At 42.1% G+C, this 23384-nt stretch overlaps 1 protein-coding gene across 4 annotated transcripts in view; it reads right to left on the bottom strand.

Annotated features, from left to right (window-relative positions):
• The window catches only part of SLC13A1 (solute carrier family 13 member 1), a 119507-nt gene that overhangs the window by 87768 nt on the left and 8355 nt on the right, over positions 1–23384 (bottom strand). For 3 of the 4 annotated variants that reach the window (XM_068272707.1, XM_068272705.1, XM_068272708.1), the window contains 5 exons: positions 7600–7728; positions 5860–5996; positions 4231–4418; positions 1327–1378; positions 1196–1241 (listed from right to left, as the gene is read on the bottom strand). In XM_068272707.1, the coding sequence (XP_068128808.1) occupies positions 1196–1241; positions 1327–1378; positions 4231–4418; positions 5860–5996; positions 7600–7728 (552 nt within the window). Of the gene's footprint in view, positions 1–1195; positions 1242–1326; positions 1379–4230; positions 4419–5859; positions 5997–7599; positions 7729–11412; positions 11467–23384 lie in introns of those variants that run through there. The other variant, XM_068272709.1, reaches the window with a different exon arrangement.

The following is a 23384-nucleotide window of genomic DNA, read 5'->3' as shown; positions in this document are numbered from 1 at the left end:
TGTCACATACACACAATCACTTCTACTTGCCATAAATGACTGTAACTGGAGCCTGACAGGGGTGAATATAATGATCCAGTTCCATGGTGTAATGAAATTGCACTATAAGCACATCTCCTATTTTCTGTAAATTCACTTGGTTTTAAGGATGCAAATGGCACAGGGAAATGTGTAACTTCTCCAGCCATAAAATAAAAGCAAGTTGCAAACAGATAACAAAAAAGCATGTGTACATTACTACTGGAAAATAATATTTAGCAACATAGTCCAGCCTTTATATTCCTAATTTATGTATATAGAAGAAAAATCCCATGCATAAACAATATTCATTTTTGTAAGGCAAGTCATCCATCAACTCCAACCTAGAATTGAACTTTATCCCAATCAGTAGCTGATACCCCCTTTTACATGAGAAATATAATGATTTTCACAAACAGACCATCAGGGGGCGCTGTATGACTGATTTTGTGCTGAAACCCCTCCCACAAGAAGCTCTGAGTACCGCGGTACTCTGGGCAAACTGCCACAATGTAACAATGTTCACAGACAGGAATTAGCTGTTTACAGCTGTCTCTAACAGCCAAAACAGCTAGGAGCAGCTACATAACCTGCCCACAGTAAAAATGTCACCATGTAATAAATGTCAGAATGTAAATCGAGGAGAGGAAAGATTTTACAATGAGCACACACTGACTAAATCATTTATACATAATTATGGTAAAAATGAAGCACTTTTTTACTACATTATTTTCACTGGAGTTCCTCTTTAAAGGAAAAGAACTCAATTTCACCAGGAAAACATTTCACCAAATGAGGTGAGGGGAATATATAATTTCATTTGTTTTTGCACAGTCACATGCAGTTGGTGACCATAATGTTTAGGTTTTGAATAAGGAAGATGGTACATCCCAAATTTCAAAATAAGAGTTTCACTATTGTTACATGTGCCATTAAAGATCAGTGCCTGAAATTACTTAGCAACCTTTTAAAGTTTATCCCTGGACTGAGACTAATATACTTTAGCACACAGTATTTAGGTATATAATAAAAAATATACATGTGCTGGTATTAGCAATCTAGCAACAGAACAGCTACAGTCAGCTCACTGGCCTGATATTTATATTTGACTTTCATTTTGCTGGAAGTTATGTATCAGTGTATTTTCAATGTTAGCATTTAACAAGTACAAACATACTGTGCCTTTGTCTTTGTTCAGATCCACCACTGTCCCATTAGTATACCTGCAAAATGAAAACAACAATGAACACAAACTGTTTTAAGTGGGGACACTGAGTATAGAGAAAATGGTGAAAACGTTGGCCTTACCCATTAATATGTATCTCTGTATCCTGTTTCCCACTCTTTTCAGTGGTTTGTTCTGAAAGCCATTAACACAACATTGAAAAATGTCACTTCAATGACATTTACATGTGAGGGACAACATTCAGTATTAACAATTAAGGAACGTAGAAGATAACACACAGTATTATTTACAAATGATAGGATGTGCACATTGTGACTACAGGCCAGTGTGGTCCACTGTCCATATGCAATTAGCTTTCTCTCCTGAGTTTTCTCCTAGCTTATATTTCCACACCTCTTAAACCAACAGCAAGCAAGAAAATACTCAAAATCATTTTGATAGTTCTTTTTCATCAACTGCATATGGGCCTCTATGTTTAGCTCATGGGAAAGAAAACAGATCTACAGATCTACCAATTCTAATGGAATGTAGAAAAAATAAAGAAATTCTGTTTTATAGAGAAAAAAAGAGATTCTAAGTGCCACATAAATCTTTGAGGCCCCTTTCACACTGTATCTCCTAATCTTATTAAATTCAGTTTTCTCCTAGATCATTTTTCATGTTCGGTTTACAACTACTTTTTAGCACTGTGCAATCGAAAAAGTAGGTAAAAAAAAGTAGTGACAAAATTATTCTGAGAATTTTCTTGCTTGCAGGTGGCTTAAAAGGCATTTTATTGATATGTTGGAAATGTACCAGAAAGGAGAAAACTTGGTAGAAAAAGTGAATTGAATAAGGGCCTTTGTCTGTTTTTACACAATGTGGAAACACATTAGAGATGAACAGCCCATGTCAATCAGTGGGCTCGTTCACAACTAATATGTTTTCCATCTGTGCAAAAAATGTTTAAAAAAATGAAGCTGCTCGCTTTATTCAGCACGCCAGTGCAAATTTTTGTAATAGGGTGAATTATTAGCAGCTACAAATGCACACTGCACAAAACACAATTTTCTGCTGCAATTTGTGTACGCAGGTAGGTTTTCCAGCGTGAAAGAGGCTTAAAATAGTTTCAGTTTCACACTCTAAAAAAATTGCCTATTTACTTATTTGTGGCTTCTTACTGCCCTCTGAAGTCTTCCTGGTCCCACGCAGTTAACCTGCACTCTGCTGTTCTTCCGGTGTCCCCCTCTAACACTGGATGCGCAGCCTCATGCTGGGCGCTCCACGCTTGTGCAGTAAGCAAAAATTGCTACCACAGAACACTCCTGGCAACGGGAGCGCGATAGAGGATGCGAACGGCTAGCGGCACAAATGCACAGTGGCCGGGGGACTTATTAGTCACTTGGATTACGGAGGGGGACAACAAAGGCACGACTGAGCACAGAATGACAGCGAGGGAGCAGGAGCACTTCAGGGTGCTGGAAGAAGCCCCAGGTAAGTAAATAGGCATTTTTTTTCACTTCAGGTTCTCTTTAAGCTGATGGATAAGTACAGGGGCGTAGCAATAGGGGGTGCAGCGGTAGCGACCGCATCGGGGCCCTTGGGCCAGAGGGGCCCCGAATGGCCCTCCCTCAACTACAGTATTAGCTCTATATTGGTCCTGTGCTCATAATAATCATTTATATATATACTTTGAATAGTGGTAATCATTAACAAACTATTCCCCATCCCATTCTTGCACCTCTGACATTGTAGTTGCCATTGGCAGCTTTTAGTGCGCCGTTTCAATTGCTATGTATAGAGTGCATGGGGGGCCCCATTGTAAAACTTGCATCAGGGCCCACAGCTCCTTAGCTACGCCACTGGATAAGTACTGTTTAACAGTGTCCGCTAAAGCTTTTTTGAGAGTGATTTACCACATAAAAGAGGAGCAATTTAAGGGAAAGTGATTTTGGTCTTCGCTTTCCTTATGAAATCATTCCAAAAATGCTGCATGCAGATTGATTGCAATCTCAGCAATCCTGTGGGATCATGGCCATTCACATTCAGTAGCGAAGTGTCTTTGGAATCACCAGTGCTTTCTAGAAAGCATAAATCACTGGTGAAAGTACTCTAATGGGTCCTAGGCCTGAAACATAGGACTGTGTTAAACAGCCGCCGAACTATAATAGTATTTGCAGCAGGCCAGTTTTTAGGCTAAATTGCACCCAGGGTGAGGGTGTAAAAATTGCGCCCCTCCCCCCCCCTGCCCCACACCCCTGTGGACTTGCAAAACCTTACTCTTTAGGGACAGTTACACAACCACAGGTCACAAGTAGATCTGCCAACTTACTGGTGACCAGCTGCTCATCCAGGAGGAAGCAGGGACCAGGAAAACACACAGGCGAAGAGAACCCAGAAAACTGACTCCTCCATGGGCGCTGAGCACTGACAGCCTGCAGTACTGCTACAGGACATCAGGTGTCATCAGGCAGTGGTGACATAATGATGACTTGACGTGTGACGCAGGCAGCCTAGGAGTCAAGGAAGGTGATTGAGCTGGTAATCTCTTTCTTCCATTTGACTGCACCGCACGTCACCAGCTCCCTAACGGTTTTGTCCTTCTGCCTGCACCCCCCCCCCCTTTCATCTACTTTCCGGTCTGCGCCCAAGGCGGTTGCCCTGCCCGCACTGCCCAAAAAAAGGACCTGATTTGCAGCCTAGGTAAATCACTTGTGTCATTAATGTTGCCTAATGTACTGTCCCCTAGTGTATTGTTTAGGTCATTGTGAGTTTTCCTTTTAATAAACATCACAAGTGTCCTGGGACATGATTGGCTGGGTGTATAGATTTGGGGAGAATGATAAATGTGAACTTTATAAAGTTTAGTGCCTTTATTTGTGTTTCAGCTTTGTCTTGTTTTGTGCATTCAGATGTGGCAGATGTAGAAGACAGGTGATTCCTCCTCAAGAGACCAGAATACGGAAATAGGAACAAACTGAGATTAACATGCAATATAATGGCTAGAAATACACACTGGTTCTAGTTAAGTGGGTAATCGTATGTACCGTCAAGTTCAAACACTTCATTGTGAATGCCGTCTGATGAATTAATTTGCATGGCATCAACTTCTGCCTCAGCATTAATGATTTGCTGGGCTACAGCTTCTACGATTGGCATCACCATGGCAGCAGTGGAGGTGTTGCTGAGCCACATGGACAGGAAACCAGTGCTGAACATAAATCCCAGCATAAGCCTGCAAAACATGTACATGTTATGACATTAGCTGAATATACAATTAAAGCAGAACAAGTGAGCAGCTAAATACCGAAATGCAGCTTTTTTGAACGCTGGCTACACACATTTCAATTGTAATCATTCCATGGTACTTTGAATTCTGCAAATTATATTAAAAACTAAATGGATGAATATTAATTGATTGCCATCTTTTTTTATTACATTTGGTTGTTAAAGAGGAACTGTAGTCAAAATAACATAATAAAAATGCTTTTTTCTTCTTCTTTTTTTTTTACAATATTAATTTATAAATTATTCAGTCAGTGTTTGCCCATTGTAACATTTTTCCTCTTCCTGATTTATTTTCTAAAATTTAGCATGTGGTGACATTTTTATTAATGGCAGGTGATCTCTGCAAAGTGTTTGTTTACTGAGAGCTCTAAAGCCAGTAGAAAATGTAACTGGTCTCCCACAATGCTTGGGAGGATTCTGCATAATAAACAGCCTAGGCTAAGCCTCAGTAGAAGGGCAGGGCTACATACTGAAATATAGATCAATAAATAGCTATAGGAAGTGTTTCTGATGCTGAAACCAGGATAATAAACGTGAAAGTGTGTATTCTGAATAAGTTTACTGCATTCTGCTATGTCGCTACAGTTCCTCCTTAAATTGAATGGGAGTGGGAGAAAATTAAGATCTAGTTCAATGGAATAGGTGATTTTAAAAACAAACAATTATTTTATATTATTTTACAGTAATCAGGAGTTTAAGAAGATGAATCTACTGTATATATGTGTGGCTAGCATTATTCCGCCTAGCCACTCCCTTGATTCAGCTCAGTGCATGGGCAGCCAGGAGTAGACATGATTAGTAAGATACTAACAATTCTGAATTGTATGCAAATTTTATGCAACTTGGAACTGGGCCAATGAAATGAATTCCTGTTGGATGACTGGCCCATTTCCAAGCTGTAAACAATATGCATTACATTTGCATGCAAGTCTGACTTTAAGATCACCTCCACTCCCCTCACAGTGTTTCCAGTAGTTCTATGATTTGTCATGTGACTCTCCCCAGACCTACCGAAGGATACAAATTTTCTTCAGAAGAGACTTCAGTCCATAAAGTCATAAAGTGAGCTGAAGGTTTGAGTTGCCAAACATCAGCCTTAAAACCTTACTGTCTTGGAGAGGATCTGCAAAGAAGAGTGGGCCAAAATCCTTCCTGGGATGTGTGCACACCTGGTGGCCAACTACAAGAAACGTCTGACCTCTGTGATTGCCGACAAAGGTTTTACCACAAACCACTTAGTCATCTTCTGTCATCTTTAAATATCAGCAGATGCATGGCTCTACTATAGCAGAGGTAACCAATCTTAGCATTCTCTTGTTATGGTTTAAATAGTAGAATACAAAACTTCACTGCTGTGTCCCCCCATTTTTTAAAATAGGAAAACTTACCACCCAGGATTGACGCCCACCAACATCACCATCCTTAAAGCTATTCTTTTGTGTAAATTCCATTTTTCTATTGAGGTTGCCAAACAAATGACTCCCGTCAACAACAAATGAAAGTCTTTGAAGTAAGTGGAGGCAATCTAAAAAGAAAACACACATTAATAAATACTATTGTCTTAAAGCAGACCTGAACTCAGAGCTTCCTCTCTGCTCTAAAAGATTAGCAACATCTTTTAGACCCTAAAAACAAGAAAAAAAAACATACCTCGGAGAGATCTGCAGCAGCTCCTGCCTATAACTCACTCAGGCATGGGATTGCAGGATTGCAAACCTCTAGTGTAAAACCGGCCTTGGGGCCCATTCACACTAGCGTGAGTAGCGGGTGATTCCTGCTAATCACGGAAGCGTTAGCTCTTTTGAAAGCGCTAGAGCAATAGTAAGTAAATGGCAGTGATCTCACTGCTGCGATTGCCGGCCATTGTAGGCGATTTGCGATTAGCAGCAATTGCCAAATGCGTCACCTGCAGCATTTCTGGGTGAATCGGGAGCAATCGCGATTAGCATATATTGAAGCACTAGTGGCAATCGTTCCAACAACGCGTATTTGTCCAATGATATTTCCGCATTCTGGAAAAATTACTCAAGCAAAACGGTTTTGCGCTTTTAAGTGTGAATGGGCTCTAAGGCCTTCTTGTGATTTTTTTTTTTTTATAAACAATTGCTTAAAACAAGTTTTGATTGTCTCTGGTCCATTACATTCAAATTAAGACTATGGGATGCCAGGAAAGACTTCTTTAGGATTAGGACTACAGAAACAATTGTTTATCTTTATCTATCCTCATCAGTTTATTTACCCTTCAGGTTTGTTTCAATATACAGTAGGGAAATAAAAGAGACTCCGTTGCAGTAAATTAAGATAATGTTCTTTGGCATGTTTGAATCCACTTAATTGAATGTTAAAGTACACCTATTTTTTTCTCCACACAAAAGCATTTAGCCTCTGCTACATCCAGGCACATAGGGGTTGATTCACTATCACTAGCGTGCCTTATCAGAGTTAACGTGCCTTATCAGAGTAAGCATGCCTTATAAGAGTAAGCGTGCCTTATCAGAGTAGCCTAGCGAGCGCTACTTACTTATGCCTGCTAACTGGCAATGATAAGAGCTCCACTCATCCTGCCCTGAGCCCCTGCAGGTTTAATCCCTTTAAAGGACATTATCCCTGCACTTTGATTTGCCCAATAGGCTGCCTGTCACTTGGCAAGAAACTTGACAAGCAGCCTATTGGGTCAATCAAAGTGCAGGTATAATGTCCTTTAAAGTGATTGGACCCGCAGGGGCTCAGGGCAGGACGAGTGGAGCTCTTGTAGCACTCACTATGCTACTCTGATAAGGCACGTTAACACTGATAGGGCATGTTAACTCTGATAAGGCATGTTAACTCTGATAAGGCACGTTAGCTCTGATAAGGCATACTAAGCGTGCAGTAAGGGGAGCTATAGTGATAGTGAATCAACCCCATAGAGGTTCTAGTGTGTTTACAAGCCGTGCAGAGCACTTAGGTAATAGAGGGGTGAACATTACTATAATGTAAACTGTGATTACAATTTAAAAACATTAGAATTTTTGCCTCATTTTATCAGTGTTTCAATGCATGCTTTGCAGACGTTTATGATATTGACTCTGAGGAAAAAAATAGAGCAATATTTAGCAGGAAATAGATTAAATAAGAATGGCACTTACTGATTTAGATGGTAGAATGCCAAACAATGGAAACATTAGCGCTGGGATGAAAGCAGTGACAGACAGAGGCAATGCTTCCGAAAGCCAGAAAATAGCTACCACAAATAGCACATAGGCACATTCTGCCTCCTGTAAGCAGAGAAATACAGAAAGGTTAATATGCTGATTTTTTCCCAAGGTACAATAGTAGCCTGTAGAACAAGGGATATTGAAACGTCCTCACAAATTACCTGGTACATGTGAATGAATATTGACACTCTTTTTTTTATATACATATTTAACCATTTAACCTACACTCTTAAAGGGACACTGTAGGGGGGTCAGGGGAAAATTAGTTGAACTTACCCGAGGATTCTAATGGTCCCCCGCAGACATCCTGTGCCCGCGCAGCCACTCACCGATGCTCCGGACCCGCCCCTAGTTCACTTCTGGAATTTCAGAACGCAGGCGCAGTGGTTTTCAGACTTTAAAGTCTGAAATTCCAGAAGTGAACCGGAGGCGGGGCCTGAGTGGCTGCGTGGGCACAGGATGTCTGCGGGGGACCGTTAGAAGCCCTGGGTAAGTTCAACTCATTTTCCGCCGACCCCCCTACAGTATCCCTTTAAAGGACAACTAGTGAGAGGTAGTATATAGAGGCTGTCATATTTATTTCCATTTATGTAAAACCAGTTGCCTGGCTAATCTGCTGATCCTGAGGGTCTAATACTTTTAGCCACAGACCCTGAACAAGCATTGTCAGATTTGACAAGATTAGCCACATGCTTGTTTCTGGAGTGATTCAGACACTACTGCAGCCACATAGATCAGCAGGGCTGCCAGGTAACTGGTATGACTTAAAAGGAAATAAATATGGCAGCTTCCGTATTCTTCTTATTTCAGTTTAAACTTAAATAACAGATAACCTTAACAAAACATAAACAGTATTAGAAAAATATGTCAGTGTAGCCTTATATTGTGGTATTTGCCAATAACAAACCATAACCACAACAAACATGTATTTAAAACATAACAGTTTACAAATCCCACCTAGGTCTGTAGACCCTCATGTATTGACCAAATATGTCAAATATCAGCATAACCGACCATATCACTCAAAATCCATCATGTCCACTCAAATCTCTCAAGTGACATAACTACAATAAAGTTGGAGCCAAAGGCTAATTAAAAGAAACCATTTCATTGGCCAACTGCACTTGCAACCCAAGCCACCTGCACCAATCTCTTCCACCGTACAGCAATAGGGAAACCTTCCTCAGGAACAGTTTATTTGTAAGAGAGAAATAGAGAACCAGCAGCAGCAGAACACATATCTCTCTACAAGTGGGAAAATGTAAAGTAAACCTGTGATGAAAAAAGTTAGATACTTGTTTCAGCAGAGGGAAGCCTCTGAATGCTCCACCTGTGATCCACCGTCACCCCACCTCTGCTCATTGGGACACTCTTCTGCACTTGTTCAAGCATAGCAACACTGCAGAAGCACAAGCTTGTCCCACACCTGTGAAGTACCACAAAGCCACCGATGCACGGAGGAGAAAGCCACAGTGCAGCCGCATCATAAACAGTCGGGAGAATGGACCCGGGAACATATTTGATAAGATTTGTTGAATATATTCAGAGGGTCCTAGTGCTGGAACAGTAAGGTTGAGGGTGATGGGGGGAGCCTCTGGACTACCCATAGGCCTCCGACTACTGAGGTAAGTACCTAATTGGATCTTCAAAATTTGCTTCAGGTACCCTTCAAGGTTATTCCCCATGAATGTAAGTAAAACATTTACTGTACTAAAGTATAACTTAATTGTAATATACAGTATCTGGGACCTAGAATTCCCATGAGACTACTTGTACAATCATAGCTGCTTCATGAAGAGGTTTCACTTTGTGGCAAATCTTCTTTTGATGAAATTGTGAGTAAAAGGTTTTCCTCTATCTAATAATTGATAAGCAACTGGCATCAGAAAATAATCTTGCATATAGTAATATGCTTCATCCTTTATTGAAACAGCTTCTGTGCTTCAGAAACTCAGAATAGGGATGGCAGAACATGTTCACCGGTGAACGTGCACAACTGGCATGCTTGCGAGTAGCGTAAATGAATGATGTGGGCTGTTCGCACAATCCCTATACTTTCCCATAGTGCCGTTTTTCACCCTTCACCGTGAAGTCAGGTGAGACAGGACGACCAATCAGACATGATCACCACCCAGCCCACTCTATAAAAGGCACGATCCCATTGTCCATTTTCATTCTGCATTGGTCAGTATAGGAAGAGGTGGTGCTGTGACAGATAAACTGTAAGAGATAGGCTGTATTGTGATATTGTGCTGTGAAGCTGCTATCTAGGTGCTCTGCCACTTGCAGTTCACCAGCTAGGGACCCCCAATTGTCCTTTTGAGGACTCTTCCTGACCGCAAAAGTCCTTTTGAGGACTGACTGGCGTTCACCCTGCTGTACTTATTATTTGTTGTTGCTTTTGTGTGGGGCGTTGTAGCAACATAACATCCCCATATACAGTGTAGTGTGTGTCTGCGTCACCATTATAACCCACTGGCACTGTGCAAAAGTATTTTAGTGTCTGACATTTGTGACACAACACATGCTGTGTTACCCCCACTGACGCAGCAACACCCATGTGACCGTGTACTGTGTTATCGGTGTGCCAAAAAATAGTGGGTTTTTTTTGTTTTATTTTTTGCATCAGCTGATGTCCTTTTGATGTACGGCCTTGTATCACTATTTTCATGGTGGCTAAGGGGGGGGGGGGGGGGTGGTTTATGGTTGAATAATGATTGTTCAATACATTGTGATACCTGTTTCAGTAGACACTTATGGTTTCTGGTATATTTTTTCAAAAAAATAGCATAAGAGACATTTGTGACCAAGCCCCTTTGCTGGTCAAAACAAAAAATGATATTATTATCCTGGTGGATGCCAGTTACTCCAGGCCTCATGTATGTCCTGGCCACAGGCACAGCTATCTTGCACCACCACCACCCAGTATCTCATTTGGACTCACTTTGATTGGCTGAAGGTACACAATGTGTAATTTGGTCCTAATTCCGTTGGCTATACCCCCCTCCCCCCAGTAAAAAAATTATTATTACCCTGACACATGCCTGTTACTACTGCCCTCATGTCCGCCCCGGCCCCAGGCACAGCTACCCTGCACCACCACCAGCATAGTGCATAGTATGTAATTTGGTCCTAATTCGATTGGCTGTACCCTCCCTCCTACCCCACCCAAAAGAAAAATATTAAAATGATTAGTTTCCCTGGCTTATGCCAGTTACTTCAGTCCTCTGTCTCATACAGAGGCTGAAATTCAAATGTTTATTTGGCTGAAATATATAGTATCTCTCAGCAGAGAAAAATGCCACCCAATGTACTCTTTGGTATAACTGTAAGTGTCTATAAGGGCTGAGACACACTGCAGAGCACTTTTCGATCTGTTTTCGTTTTTTAAAACTAGCTTCTAGTGACTTGCATTAAAATTGCGGTAAAATTGCTGCAAAATTGATGTGATTTACTTGCATTAAAATTGCAATAAAATCTATACAAAATTGCTGCTATTTTACCACCATTTTAATGCAAGTCAATGGGAGCGTGTTTTTAAAAACTAAAATAGATCGAAAAGCGATCTACAGTGTGTCTCAGCCCTAAGCAGTGTTCTCTTGGCTATTAAGGTCAGTTGGTATAAAATAATGTGGGTTTTTTTGTGGATTAAAAGCTTAACATTCTTCATTAGATGGCTAATCTTGCTTAAGTAATCATAATATTAGAAAAGACTGCAGTATTATATGTGTTCAAATATCCTACTTTAAAAAATGACTTCCTGTGAGATACCCATAGTGGCCCTTAATCCAATGTCTCTGACACTGATAGAAGCTATAGGCAAAACAAAATATAGCACTGTGTCTTGTTGCCAGGTAACAAAGACTTTACTAAAGCCAGTATATGTGTAAAAAGTGATTTATATTTGCATATTAAGCTGAACATTTTCATGTAACTTAGAATATGCTATAATGATTATAACAGAGGTCTCTTCATTAACAGCAAAACGTTAGTGTCTGCAAGTACATCCCATAAACATTATCTAATTAGCTTTGGACTGGATATGCAACAGGTCTAAGAATGGAAATCTATAAATTGCCCACAGCAGATGTGATGATTATAAGAAAATACTTCCATACATTGAAGAAACATATATAAGTTTTCTGCGTACAGAAAACTAGTTGAGATTTGTAATTAAAATATCAATGCCAGACATAGAAAGCTTTATATTTAAACGTTTATTCATGCTCGTGTTTTTAGACCCTTTTTACACTTGCATTGCAAGCGTGCATTGCGTTACTTTGTTTAACGCAGGGTGATGCAACGGCAATGCAAGGGAATGGAGTCATTCACACTTACAGCGTTGCATTGCAATGTACAGTAGTTTATGAGATATCTGCACACTATTATTATTATTGTTGGTTTTAGAACCCCTGACTCTGCATGTATCACAATGCAGCAAAGTATACCTGTCTCTAACCAGTGCGATATTCTATGCTCTTTGTAGATCCCTTTCTGAATACCCCCTCTGACCGAGACGTTGCCTAATAGTTGAAAACTCATGTGCTGTGAGCTCGTCAGTGGAACAATTCATTCTAGCTTGTTATATATATTATTAATATATTATATATTATAATAATATATTCACCTACCAAGATCCCCCCGATGGTGTGTTTAGGATGACAGCTTGTCACTTCGAGTTCCCAGCACACGATTTTCTATATGTTTTGGTGGCTATCATATTTGTATCTGTCGACCGCAGTAGCGTGATGGCCAAAAAGTCAATCTGCATTGCGATATGCCGAAAGTATCCAATCCGCCACAAACCCGAGGCACAGCCTGCAGCGCGTTACTGCAAGCACCATTCTTATCGCACAGTGCTTGGGGTAATGGAAGTCTACGGACGATGCAGTAAGTGTAAACTATGGGAGCAACGTGCGGCACGGCGTGCATGCACTGAGCGACGAGAATCACAGTGATGCCTTTCCTGCCCAGCAGGTAGTACGTCACTGAACGGAGGGAGGCACTATGCATATGACCCTGCTGCCGCACGATACCTGGGTGATGTGAAGGCTGGTTTCTGTGGTGCGATATGATGCGAGCACCACATCTCACTGCTAAACTCAAGTGTAACACATACTCCATTATTGCATTTTTTTAATTTCCTGGCTGGCTGGGTTGGTTTGCAATGCCGACTGTACAAATGTCATATACTGCCTGGCTGGACTATGTAGCAGTCTATGCACTCCTCCCACATTCAGGCCACTTTCACAGTGCGACTTTAAAGTCGCTCACTTGTTAACCCAACATTTAACGCAGAATAACTCACTGCAATGAAAAATCAATGCCCCATTCACAGTGTACACATTGCGTTGGTGACTAGCGCTGCACGTTAAGTGAAAGTACTGCATGCAGTGCATTATACACGTTATTAGCTGCGTTTGGACTGTTTGCACATGCTCAGTAATGACTTGGAAGCATACTTTTCATTGCCTGTATGCTCTACTGTATGCGACCGTAACGGGGCATTAAGTTGCTTTGCGTCTTTTTTGGGGCGTTGCGTTGTAATTTGCGTTGCAACTTTATCGTTGCATCAAAACGCAAAGTCCTACTGTGAAAGAGGCCTTAAAGAGGCCTTTCTGTATCCTTTTAACAGATCTGTATACTGATACACAAAAGAGTGCCTTCTAGTGGCAGGCAAGCACATCTAAAGGGATGCAAAGAATGACTTTTAGGCCGGTGTGGCCAGCAGCAGTGGACAGTGTAGCGTCCGCTCCGATGGTACATTGTGATGAGGCTGTAGGGCTGGGCAGATACATTACCCCCATAGGCTGTGTAGGGGAATGCACCCGCCTGCCCAGGATTATCGTGGACTGCACAGAAGTGCGGTCCACTTACTGCAACAGATCTTGCAGATCCGTTGCAGCGTGACAAGTGTGAATGGCTCCTATTTATAAAATCAAGTGACAGAGCCTTAGGTGGTTTCACACTGTAAACTGGCAGCAGCGATGCGGTGCGCCGCTTCCGCCACACTGCATTGCACCGGCAGAAACAGGCCTTCAGGGAACACCGTGTTAGTACGCGGTGCTCCCTGTCTGGACACCAGCCAAGCAGGAAGTGATGCGAGCTTGCGTCACTTCCTGCTTCTGGGTATGCAAGAGTGCACGGAAGCGTATTGTAAGAATACGCTTTCACGCATGCGTGCTGCGACGTTGCGTTGGAAAGTGTTTAAAAATCCACACGTCCCATAGACTAACATGACTTCCGAGCTGACGCAGGGTGCAGCAGAAGATGCGCAGTAACACAGTTCTGGACCAGCGTCGGGAATGCAGTGAAAATGTCACTTCTGTCGCTATGTGCCGTAACGTGGTAGTTTGAAAGTCTCCATAGACTTTCAATGCCCAGTGGTGGGGTGCAGTAAAAATACCGCACTGCTCCGGTGTGAAAGGGCCCTGACTCTAGTAAGCTGTCACAAGACTGAAGCAGGAATGGCTTATGCAGACCACTTGTAGGAGAAGTATCACAGCGCCCTGTCAGACCTATTCCACAGCTGTTGAAACGTCTACATTACCAAGCAGGTCTTAGTAAACTGAAGCAACATTTTTCGTTTTTTTTTTACCAAACTATTACCACATGTGTGGAAGTCTAAGTGAATTCAGAAAAATCAAATGCGTTTTTTTAGAGGCCTTATTTTTTTTTTTTTTTTCTTGAAAAGCCCTTGGTGATTTGAAACCACTCAGTTTTTACTATTATTTTTTTCACGTAGCTGATTTTTGCCTGCATGGACTCTGTCATTCTTCAGATTAATAGTGCACAGTATTTTTCACCTTTTCTTTTATGTATTGCCTCATCTTGTCAGCTGAAACCAGTAAGACAAGCAGACAATTTGGACCCCACTGTTGAGTATAATGGTAATTAGCAGCAACCAGGCACCAAGACAGAAATTTGGGTGCACAAACTATCCAGTAAAGCAAGCGGTGTGTAGCGGTTATAGCAATAAATAGCGGCTGTGGCACATTTTGTACCGGGAAAGTAAAGCAGTTGTAGTTGAAAGGCAAACATTATCGGCTACAGCAAAGCAATGATAGGTGCTACATTAATAAATAGCACAACCCTTCATCACCTCCAGTAAGTTGTCAGGAAGAGGGTGGGTGGGGGCACCAGGCAGCCCTTTTCTGTAAACACAGAGCAGACCCCATCCACCTCCTCCTTGTGCATTAAAGATGGAGCAGAGGGAAGGAGTGGGTAGATTCAGGTGATGTCTATGCACAGAGAGAGAAACTCCCACAATTCTATCAGCTCTGAGCTTTCTGCACTTATCACTGACTTATGTGACTGACGTTTCCAAAGGGACTTTCTTTGAAACAGCTGCATCAAATAAAAAGTTTGTGAGAGATGGCATAGTCCCCTGTTAACTTTTACTAACCATGAAAAATCCAGGTGAGTGAACTAAAGCTTTAAAGAGAACCAGAGACGAAGCACCCTCATGTATTTTATCACATTTATCAGTGGGAACGTGACAGTAAACACCTACCCTGCTTTTATTTTCATTCGTATCTGCTTAATCTGTCTGTTATTAGCTGTGATAAGAATCCCAGACTGAGCATTCAGTCTAGGTTTCACCTGGAATCATTATAGCTGAGTCAGTCTTCTGTGGAGTCTTTTCAAGCCCAAGCCCGCCCCCTCCTGGCTCAGCTTTCCTGCTTTGCATACTCAGAGCTGATGACATGGGAAGGGCTGCTCCTGCAGAAAGAAGCTCTGAAACAGACAAGTGTGGCTGTGTGATCTGTGTGCACTGTGCAGCCAGTCATCATTATTATCTACTGTATGCAGTTTCATTTCTATGAGAGACACTTCCTACACGCAGCCACACAGCATACCAGAATAAAAAAGTTGAAAGCACACAGATGAAAGGCTGCAGCAGCAGCCCTGCTTGACAATAGTTTTATAGAGCTTAGACAGCACATCCAGAACAGCTCATAACCTGGAAGCAGAAGGGATATGAGCCGGTGACCATATTGAATTTTTCCTGGAGCGATAATGGATAAAAAACACTCAAAAAGGCACACCAGAGTGGCGAAATTATCAGGTAGAGCATTTATTCTTTACAAGCTATCGACTGATATGTTTATTTTGCGTGAATCGTTCATCTCTGGTTCCCTTTAAAGAGAAACTCCGACCAAGGATTTAACTTTATCCCAATCAGTAGCTGATACCTCTTTTTACATGAGAAATCTATTCCTTTTCACAAACAGACCATCAGGGGTGAACCCCCTCCCACAAGAAACTCAGGACCGTGGTACTCCTGGCAGTTTTCTGTCTGTGAACCTTGTTGCATTGTGGGAAATAGCTGTTTACTGCTGTTTCCAACTGCCAAACAGCAAGCAGCAGCTACATCACCTGCTAACTGTAAAAATGTCCCCATGTGATAAATGTCAGAATGTAAATCAGGGATTTAAAAGATTTTACAATGGGGAAACACTGACTAAATCATTTATACATAATTATTGTAAAAATGAAGCATTTTTTTATTACATTATTTTTACTGTAGTTCCTCTTTAAGGCAAAACTGTTAAAGTAAACTTGTATCCCAATCCTTTACAGTAAAGCATAGAGTAGTAGGGGTGTCTAAGCACCCTAGAGAAAAAGACACAGGAGACAAAAAAAGAGAGCCCAATAGAGCAATCACAATATGTTTTTATATACGGGATATCAGCAGGTAAGGTAGTTGTACTACTCACAAAGACGGGTTGCAGAGGGGCAACTGACCACAGGAAGCAGGTGGAGACAACAAACCCAACTACACTTGGGGAGGTCCAGCTGGACCTGGGTGTGGTCACTCTCCTAGCTAAAAGTGGCAGATTATCGCTATGGTTTAAACCATGTGTGGTCTATCTAGACCCCTCCAACAGGGTATGTTGGGGGTACGTAAAGCACAATTTGGGTAAAGAGGCACCCCAGTGTGGATAAAATTGGATTAAAAACAAGATAAAATTAAAAAAAAATGAGGTGCCTTACCTCAATGACGAGATATTTGTATAGACAAAGAAATATTTATTTAGCACAGGCAACGCGCTTCACGGGTGTAAGCCCGATTCCTCAGGCCAACAACAGTGCCAATTGCAAATAGCCGATCAGCAAAGGGAGCCTCACTTTGCTGATCAGCTATTTGTAATTGGCACTGTTATTATCCTGAGGAAGCAGGCTTAAAGGGAACCTGTACTGAGTAAAATTATTTAAAATAAACGCAGGAGGTAACTTCAAATGAACATTACACAGTTACCTTGCCATCAGTTCCTCTCAGAAGCTCACCATTTTTTTCTGGCAATGATCCCTTCCAGTTCTGACAACATTTTGTCAGAACTGAAATATATCAGTTGCTGTCAGTAATAGCTGAGTGGACAACTGATGTGACCGGTAATGTCTATGTTTCCCTATGGCTCAAGTGGACGATGTTACAGTTTAACAGTGTGCTGATCAGAAAGCTGTTATGGGGTAATGGCCATTTTCAAAATGGAGGACGGAGAATTCCATTGATCACAGTGGACAAACAGGACGCAGGAGAGGAGAAAGAGATTGAGGAGTAGACTACACTGGAGGTAAGTATGACTTGTGTATGGTTATTTTGACTTTTAATTTTCAGTTCAGGTTTTCTTTAAGGTAAGCTTCCACCGCTCGCTGCATCCATTACAATAACAACATTTGCGCAAATAGCTGGAGGGGGAGCGGGGATGGGGGACCCAGGTGAGGGGGTTGGAACCCAGGTGAGGAGGTGGGGACCCAGGTGAGGGACCCCCCTCCCCGCCCACTGCCCCCCGATCCTGGCTGCTTCCCCCTCCAGTTCAGGGCCCCCAGCCCCTCCCACATACAAGGCTGGGCATACGTTTCCACAGACTGAAAACATATGCTGCAAAAATGCCATTTTGTGGAAAAATGGGGGGAGATTTTTTTTTTTTTTTAAAGGATCTGTTTGAAACTGATCCGATCTGCAAGTGGACAAGTGTGGACCTAGCCTGAGACTCCAGTCTAAAGCTGGGTACACACGCGTTGTAGCTGTTGCTAGCACACAGTAGACATGTGCGCAACAGCTCTGCGACAGCTTTGCCTGAGCGACAGCTGTCTACACGACAGGCAGAGACGCGGCGGAAGCTGTCGCCGAAGGTTCGGCCCCCCGCCGGAAGCTCCCTTCTAGCTGTGGGTATCTGTCGCTAGTCCGCACATACACACGCAGTACGCGTGGCGGACTAGCGACGGTTGTTGCGACAGCTGTTGCCGGCGATTGGCCAAGTCAATCGCCTGGCGACAGCTCTTAGTAGCGACAGTTCGTGGTGCGCGCCTCATACACACGGAGGACCTGTCGCTGCAACATGCGCGTGCCATGTGTTTGTGGCGACAGTTGTGCCCCGTGTGTATGAGCCTTTAGTCAAAACCATGTCCTGCCTCAGTAATCTGCTCCCACTGGCCTTGAAATGCTGGTGACAGGATACGTGGGAATTCATCTTCAGTTATTCAGAGCAGCTTTTCTTGTGGGTGACATAAGTGAAGCAAAGAGAAACTGTGAGAAAAGGAGAAAATGTGTAGGACATCTGGTGGGCATAATCACAGGATTTTGGGTGGCGGCGAGAAATGAGCATAACATAACAATACAGGAATCTAGATAATTATATAGAACACTCAAAAGGCATAACACTCTATTAAACAAGCATTGTTTCATAAAAAAATCAATACTATATATTCAGTGCTCAATAACCAACATATACAGCTATTTACCCACAGTAACATCTTAAGATCCAAAACACAAAAGTTATAAAAAAAAATAACATAACTATGTGCAGCCTTATGCCCCTAGGTTTGTAGTTTATCTGTAAAAGTTACCCTCTGTTACAGTCCCTCCTTTGTTATAAAGCTGCTGTTATAGTGCCTTTGTTATAGTGTACCTGATATACAGGATCTTCTCAAAAAATTAGCATATTGTGATAAAGTTCATTATTTTCTGTAATGTACTGATAAACATTAGACTTTCATATAGTTTAGATTCAAATACACACAACTGAAGTAGTTCAAACCTTTTATTGTTTTAATATTGATGATTTTGGCATACAGCTCATGAAAACCCAAAATTCCTATCTCAAAAAATTAGCATATTTCATCCGACCAATAAAAGAAAAGTGTTTTTAAAACAAAAAAAGTCAACCTTCAAATAATTATGTTCAGTTATGCACTCCATACTTGGTCGGGAATCCTTTTGCAAAAATGACTGCTTCAATGTGGCGTGGCATGGAGGCAATCAGCCTGTGGCACTGCTCAGGTGATATGGAGGCCCAGGATGCTTCCATAGCGGCCTTAAGCTCATCCAGAGTGTTGGGTCTTGCGTCTCTCAACTTTCTCTTCGCAATATCCCACAGATTCTCTATGGGGTTCAGGTCAGGAGAGTTGGCAGGCCAATTGAGCACAGTAATACCATGGTCAGTAAACCATTTACCAGTGGTTTTGGCACTGTGAGCAGGTGCCAGGTCGTGCTGAAAAATGAAATCTTCATCTCCATAAAGCTTTTCAGCAGATGGAAGCATGAAGTGCTCCAAAATCTCCTGATAATTAGCTGCATTGACCCTGCCCTTGATAAAACACAGTGGACCAACACCAGCAGCTGACATGGCACCCCAGACCATCACTGACTGTGGGTACTTAGCACTGGACTTCAGGCATTTTGGCATTTCCCTCTCCCCAGTCTTCCTCCAGACTCTGGCACCTTGATTTCCGAATGACATGTAAAAGTTGCTTTCATCCGAAAAAAGTACTTTGGACCACTGAGCAACAGTCCTGCTTCTCTGTAGCCCAGGTCAGGCGCTTCTGCCTCTGTTTCTGGTTCAAAAGTGGGTTCATGCTTCCATCTGCTGAAAAGCTTTATGGAGATGAAGATTTCATTTTTCAGCATGACCTGGCACCTGCTCACAGTGCCAAAACCACTGGTAAATGGTTTACTGACCATGGTATTACTGTGCTCAATTGGCCTGCCAACTCTCCTGACCTGAACCCCATAGAGAATCTGTGGGATATTGTGAAGAGAAAGTTGAGAGACGCAAGACCCAACACTCTGGATGAGCTTAAGGCCACTATCGAAGCATCTTGGGCCTCCATAGCACCTGAGCAGTGCCACAGGCTGATTGCCTCCATGCCACGCCGCATTGAAGCAGTCATTTCTGCAAAAGGATTCCCGACCAAGTATTGAGTGCATAACTGAAGATAATTATTTGAAGGTTGACTTTTTTCGTTTTAAAAACACTCTTCTTTTATTGGTCGGATAAAATATGCTAATTTTTTGAGATAGGAATTTTGGGTTTTCATGAGCTGTATGCCAAAATCATCAATATTAAAACAATAAAGGGCTTGAACTACTTCAGTTGTGTGTATTTGAATCTAAACTATATGAAAGTCTAATGTTTATCAGTGCATTACAGAAAATAATGAACTTTATCACAATATGCTAATTTTTCGAGAAGATCCTGTAGTGCCTTTGTCGCGTCTGTTGTAGTGTTCAATGCAATCCATGAATGTGTCCATCTGTTGTAGTACTACTCATATGACTAAGGCCTTGCACACATGCTAGATGATTCTCAAATCTCCCCAATGCATTGCCAAGATCATTGTTCCTCTATTAACCCCACCTGTTCCATCATGCATTTCACCATTGTCCCTCAACACCCCTCCATTGCAACAGAAAGTGGTGCTAGCCTCTTGGCTAGCAATGCATCTGTACCACATATAGCCCAAAACTGGCAGCCAAGCAAAAGAGTCCCAATCCCTATAAGTGATCGTTTTTGTGTGTGCTTACACACCATAGGGTTCAATGGGACAGTGTTCCATGATCAAGCAAAAAGTAGTTCTAGCACAGTTCTAGCTACACCATATTGTGAGCCAGGCAGCAAAGGAATTCTGCATTGTCTCTTTGTCACTAATCACTGCCACTGTTACCACTGGGTACTACACTGCCTACACTACTATTGCTATCCAGTCATTCCTAAGACTAAATGTAATCACTCCATTGCAACACCTGGCCAAGTCTATAAATGCAGATGAGCCTGGTGGCAGGAAGTCAGTCGGGGGGAGGAGCTAAAAAAAGACGGATCTTCTTTCTGGCACTTTGCAAACAAGATTCAAGACTGCAATCAATGCAAAATGTGCCAGGCTGAAAGTAACTGGCAGATCAAGGCAGGGGATTTACTGAAGAGCCCCAAAGTCCTCTAGCACAGTACAGATAATAGCACAACACCCATATTTTTATTGATTTGAAATTCTACACTTTGGGCAAATGTATAAGGATTTCAGGGCAATCGCCCAGCATAATAAACCCAGGCCATTTATTACTAAGAACCTCACCAGGTTAATAGGGGCCTGAAGTACTACAGTGCCAAACAGCACAGTTTGAAGCACTGTGGAGGAAGGCGGTGGGGGGGGGGCTGCCCTGCACACCCACGCAACCTTCACTGGTGAATGAAGCAGAGGGGGATCCCCACAGATATATATATATATATATAATCACCTTAAGACAGCTTCCTGCACTGTGAATTCTAGGCTAGAAAGCTCAGCCAGCTGCAGAGTATAATGAGTAGTGCCAACTTAGAATGCTCTCAGTTTCACATAAACTGTAGTTCAGGTACTTTTCATGAAATAGGTGTGTAGTACACTGCAGGACCCAGCAGTAATGATCGTCAGGTTACCATAGCTACTGCAAGTTAGTTGTGGGTTTATGTAAGAGGTAGATAGAGAGAAGATTAAGGTGATAGGAATGTTGGGTGAAACGATAATAGAATACAGCTAATGCCAATATCCTTTTATCAGAATTATCCAGACAGTATTACCAATATTCTAACAGAGGCTTCACCCTGTGCCCAAATTACCCCCTTCCCTTTTTTGTATATGCTGTGCAAGGTAATATAGTGTAGAATAGTGTAGAATAATACACAAAAAAGCACAGGTGGCAGGAAAATAACAAAAGGTAAACTTGAAACCAGCTGGCACAAAAATTATTTTTCTGCTCAAATTACGCACATTAGAATTTTGGAAGGCCTGTCTGCTGTGTATGTCATATCATATAAATATATGAAAATCAAATTATAAGATACAATTTGTGCATTAATTTAAGTATTATTATTTGAAAGCCACAGATTATACAGTATAATTATGTTTTATTGGTTAACTTAGTCATACAGCATACCAATTACTGAATGTTTCCTGCTTCTGCCATTTTGCTCATGGTTAATACAATACGTCTCTAACTGACAGAAAACCTTAATAACAGTGGATTACTGAGTTTAACTTTCCAAGGTAAGCATGTCATTGTGAAGCTAATCAATGTTAGCAATCAGTATATGTTTAAGACAAACAATCCATGAGTACATTTCCAAACACTGCAGAAAAGGCTACCTGTGTGACTGACGAGAGCTAGGCATAGAATCAGCCCCGCCATAGAGTATTTCTCTGCCCAAAACCCTGCACAGTCATATGTGTCTTTTCTATGGCTCTTTTGTTATATTCCTTGTTAAAAATGCAACACTTTGCCTTTCATTCATACTGTGGATATCCGGATGGAGGAAGCCATGGACCTTTGACCACTGTTAGGAAGTTTGAAGCTGCAGATACAGTGCAAAGTATTTTTTCCTTTTTATTTTAACTTAGGTAGAGGCATTTCTCGAATCACACACTTATCCCCATTATATATACATTAGGGTCTGCACTCCCTTACATAATATTCAAAGCACATTGCAATATGGTAAAAACCAGGGTGCAGTGTAATATAACAATAAATATACAGTAAAAAGTACACACACTAGCAACTTTTGAATGCAATTCATATATTAATGTTCAAAAAGCATCAAAAAATACATAGACACTTGCACAGGATCCATAGATACACTATATGTACAGCAAAAGTAGCATTTAAAGGGAACCAGAGACAAATGACCAGCTAAAATAGGAAAAGGATTTATACATACCTGGGGCTTCTTCCAGCCCCATAAGCCTGGATCGCTCCCATGCCGCCATCCTCCGCTTCCTGTATCGGCGGTACCGGGTCCCGTCACTTCCGGCGGACACGGCCAATTGTCCCCATCACAGGGGCTCCCTCCATACCTTTACGCATGCGGCTGCGCAGTATGCAGCCGCACGCGTAGGTATATGGAGGGAGCCCCTGTGATGCGAACAATTGGCCGTGTCCGCCGGCCGAATGACGGTACCCGGTACCGGCGGATCCAGTCAGCGGAGGACGGCGGCGTGGGAGCGATCCGTGCGTATGGGGCTGGAGGAAGCCCTAGGTATGTATAAAATCTTTCCTTCATTTTATATCTTGTTCTCTTTAAGCAAACATGTAACAAAGCACATAAATATTAGTGCACTAGGTATCCGCAAAATCAGGGAGGGCGGAGATGAAATACTCCCGAATTACCCTACAACAATGTTGTTTCGAGGTAAAAAACCTCTTGATCACGGGCAGGCAAGGCCAAGTAGAGCGTGGGAACAAGGCAACTGTAGCTGTGATGCAGAGGGGCGTATCTGCATCACAGCTACAGTAAGATCAACAGGGCTGCCAGGCAACTGGCATTGTTTACAAGGAAATAAATATGGCAGCCACCATATCCCTCTCACCTCGGGTTCCCTTTAAAAGAACATGTAAGAAAAAAGAATTTTAGTGCTTTGAGCCCACAGCAATAATAAATTCGTTTTTACTGGTCTGTTCATTG

The sequence above is a fragment of the Hyperolius riggenbachi genome, chromosome 3, assembly GCF_040937935.1.
Source record: "Hyperolius riggenbachi isolate aHypRig1 chromosome 3, aHypRig1.pri, whole genome shotgun sequence".
NCBI classification, from domain to species: domain Eukaryota; kingdom Metazoa; phylum Chordata; class Amphibia; order Anura; family Hyperoliidae; genus Hyperolius; species Hyperolius riggenbachi.
Note: the sequence above shows the minus strand (reverse complement) of the source record. Positions and strands in the feature narration are given on the sequence as shown.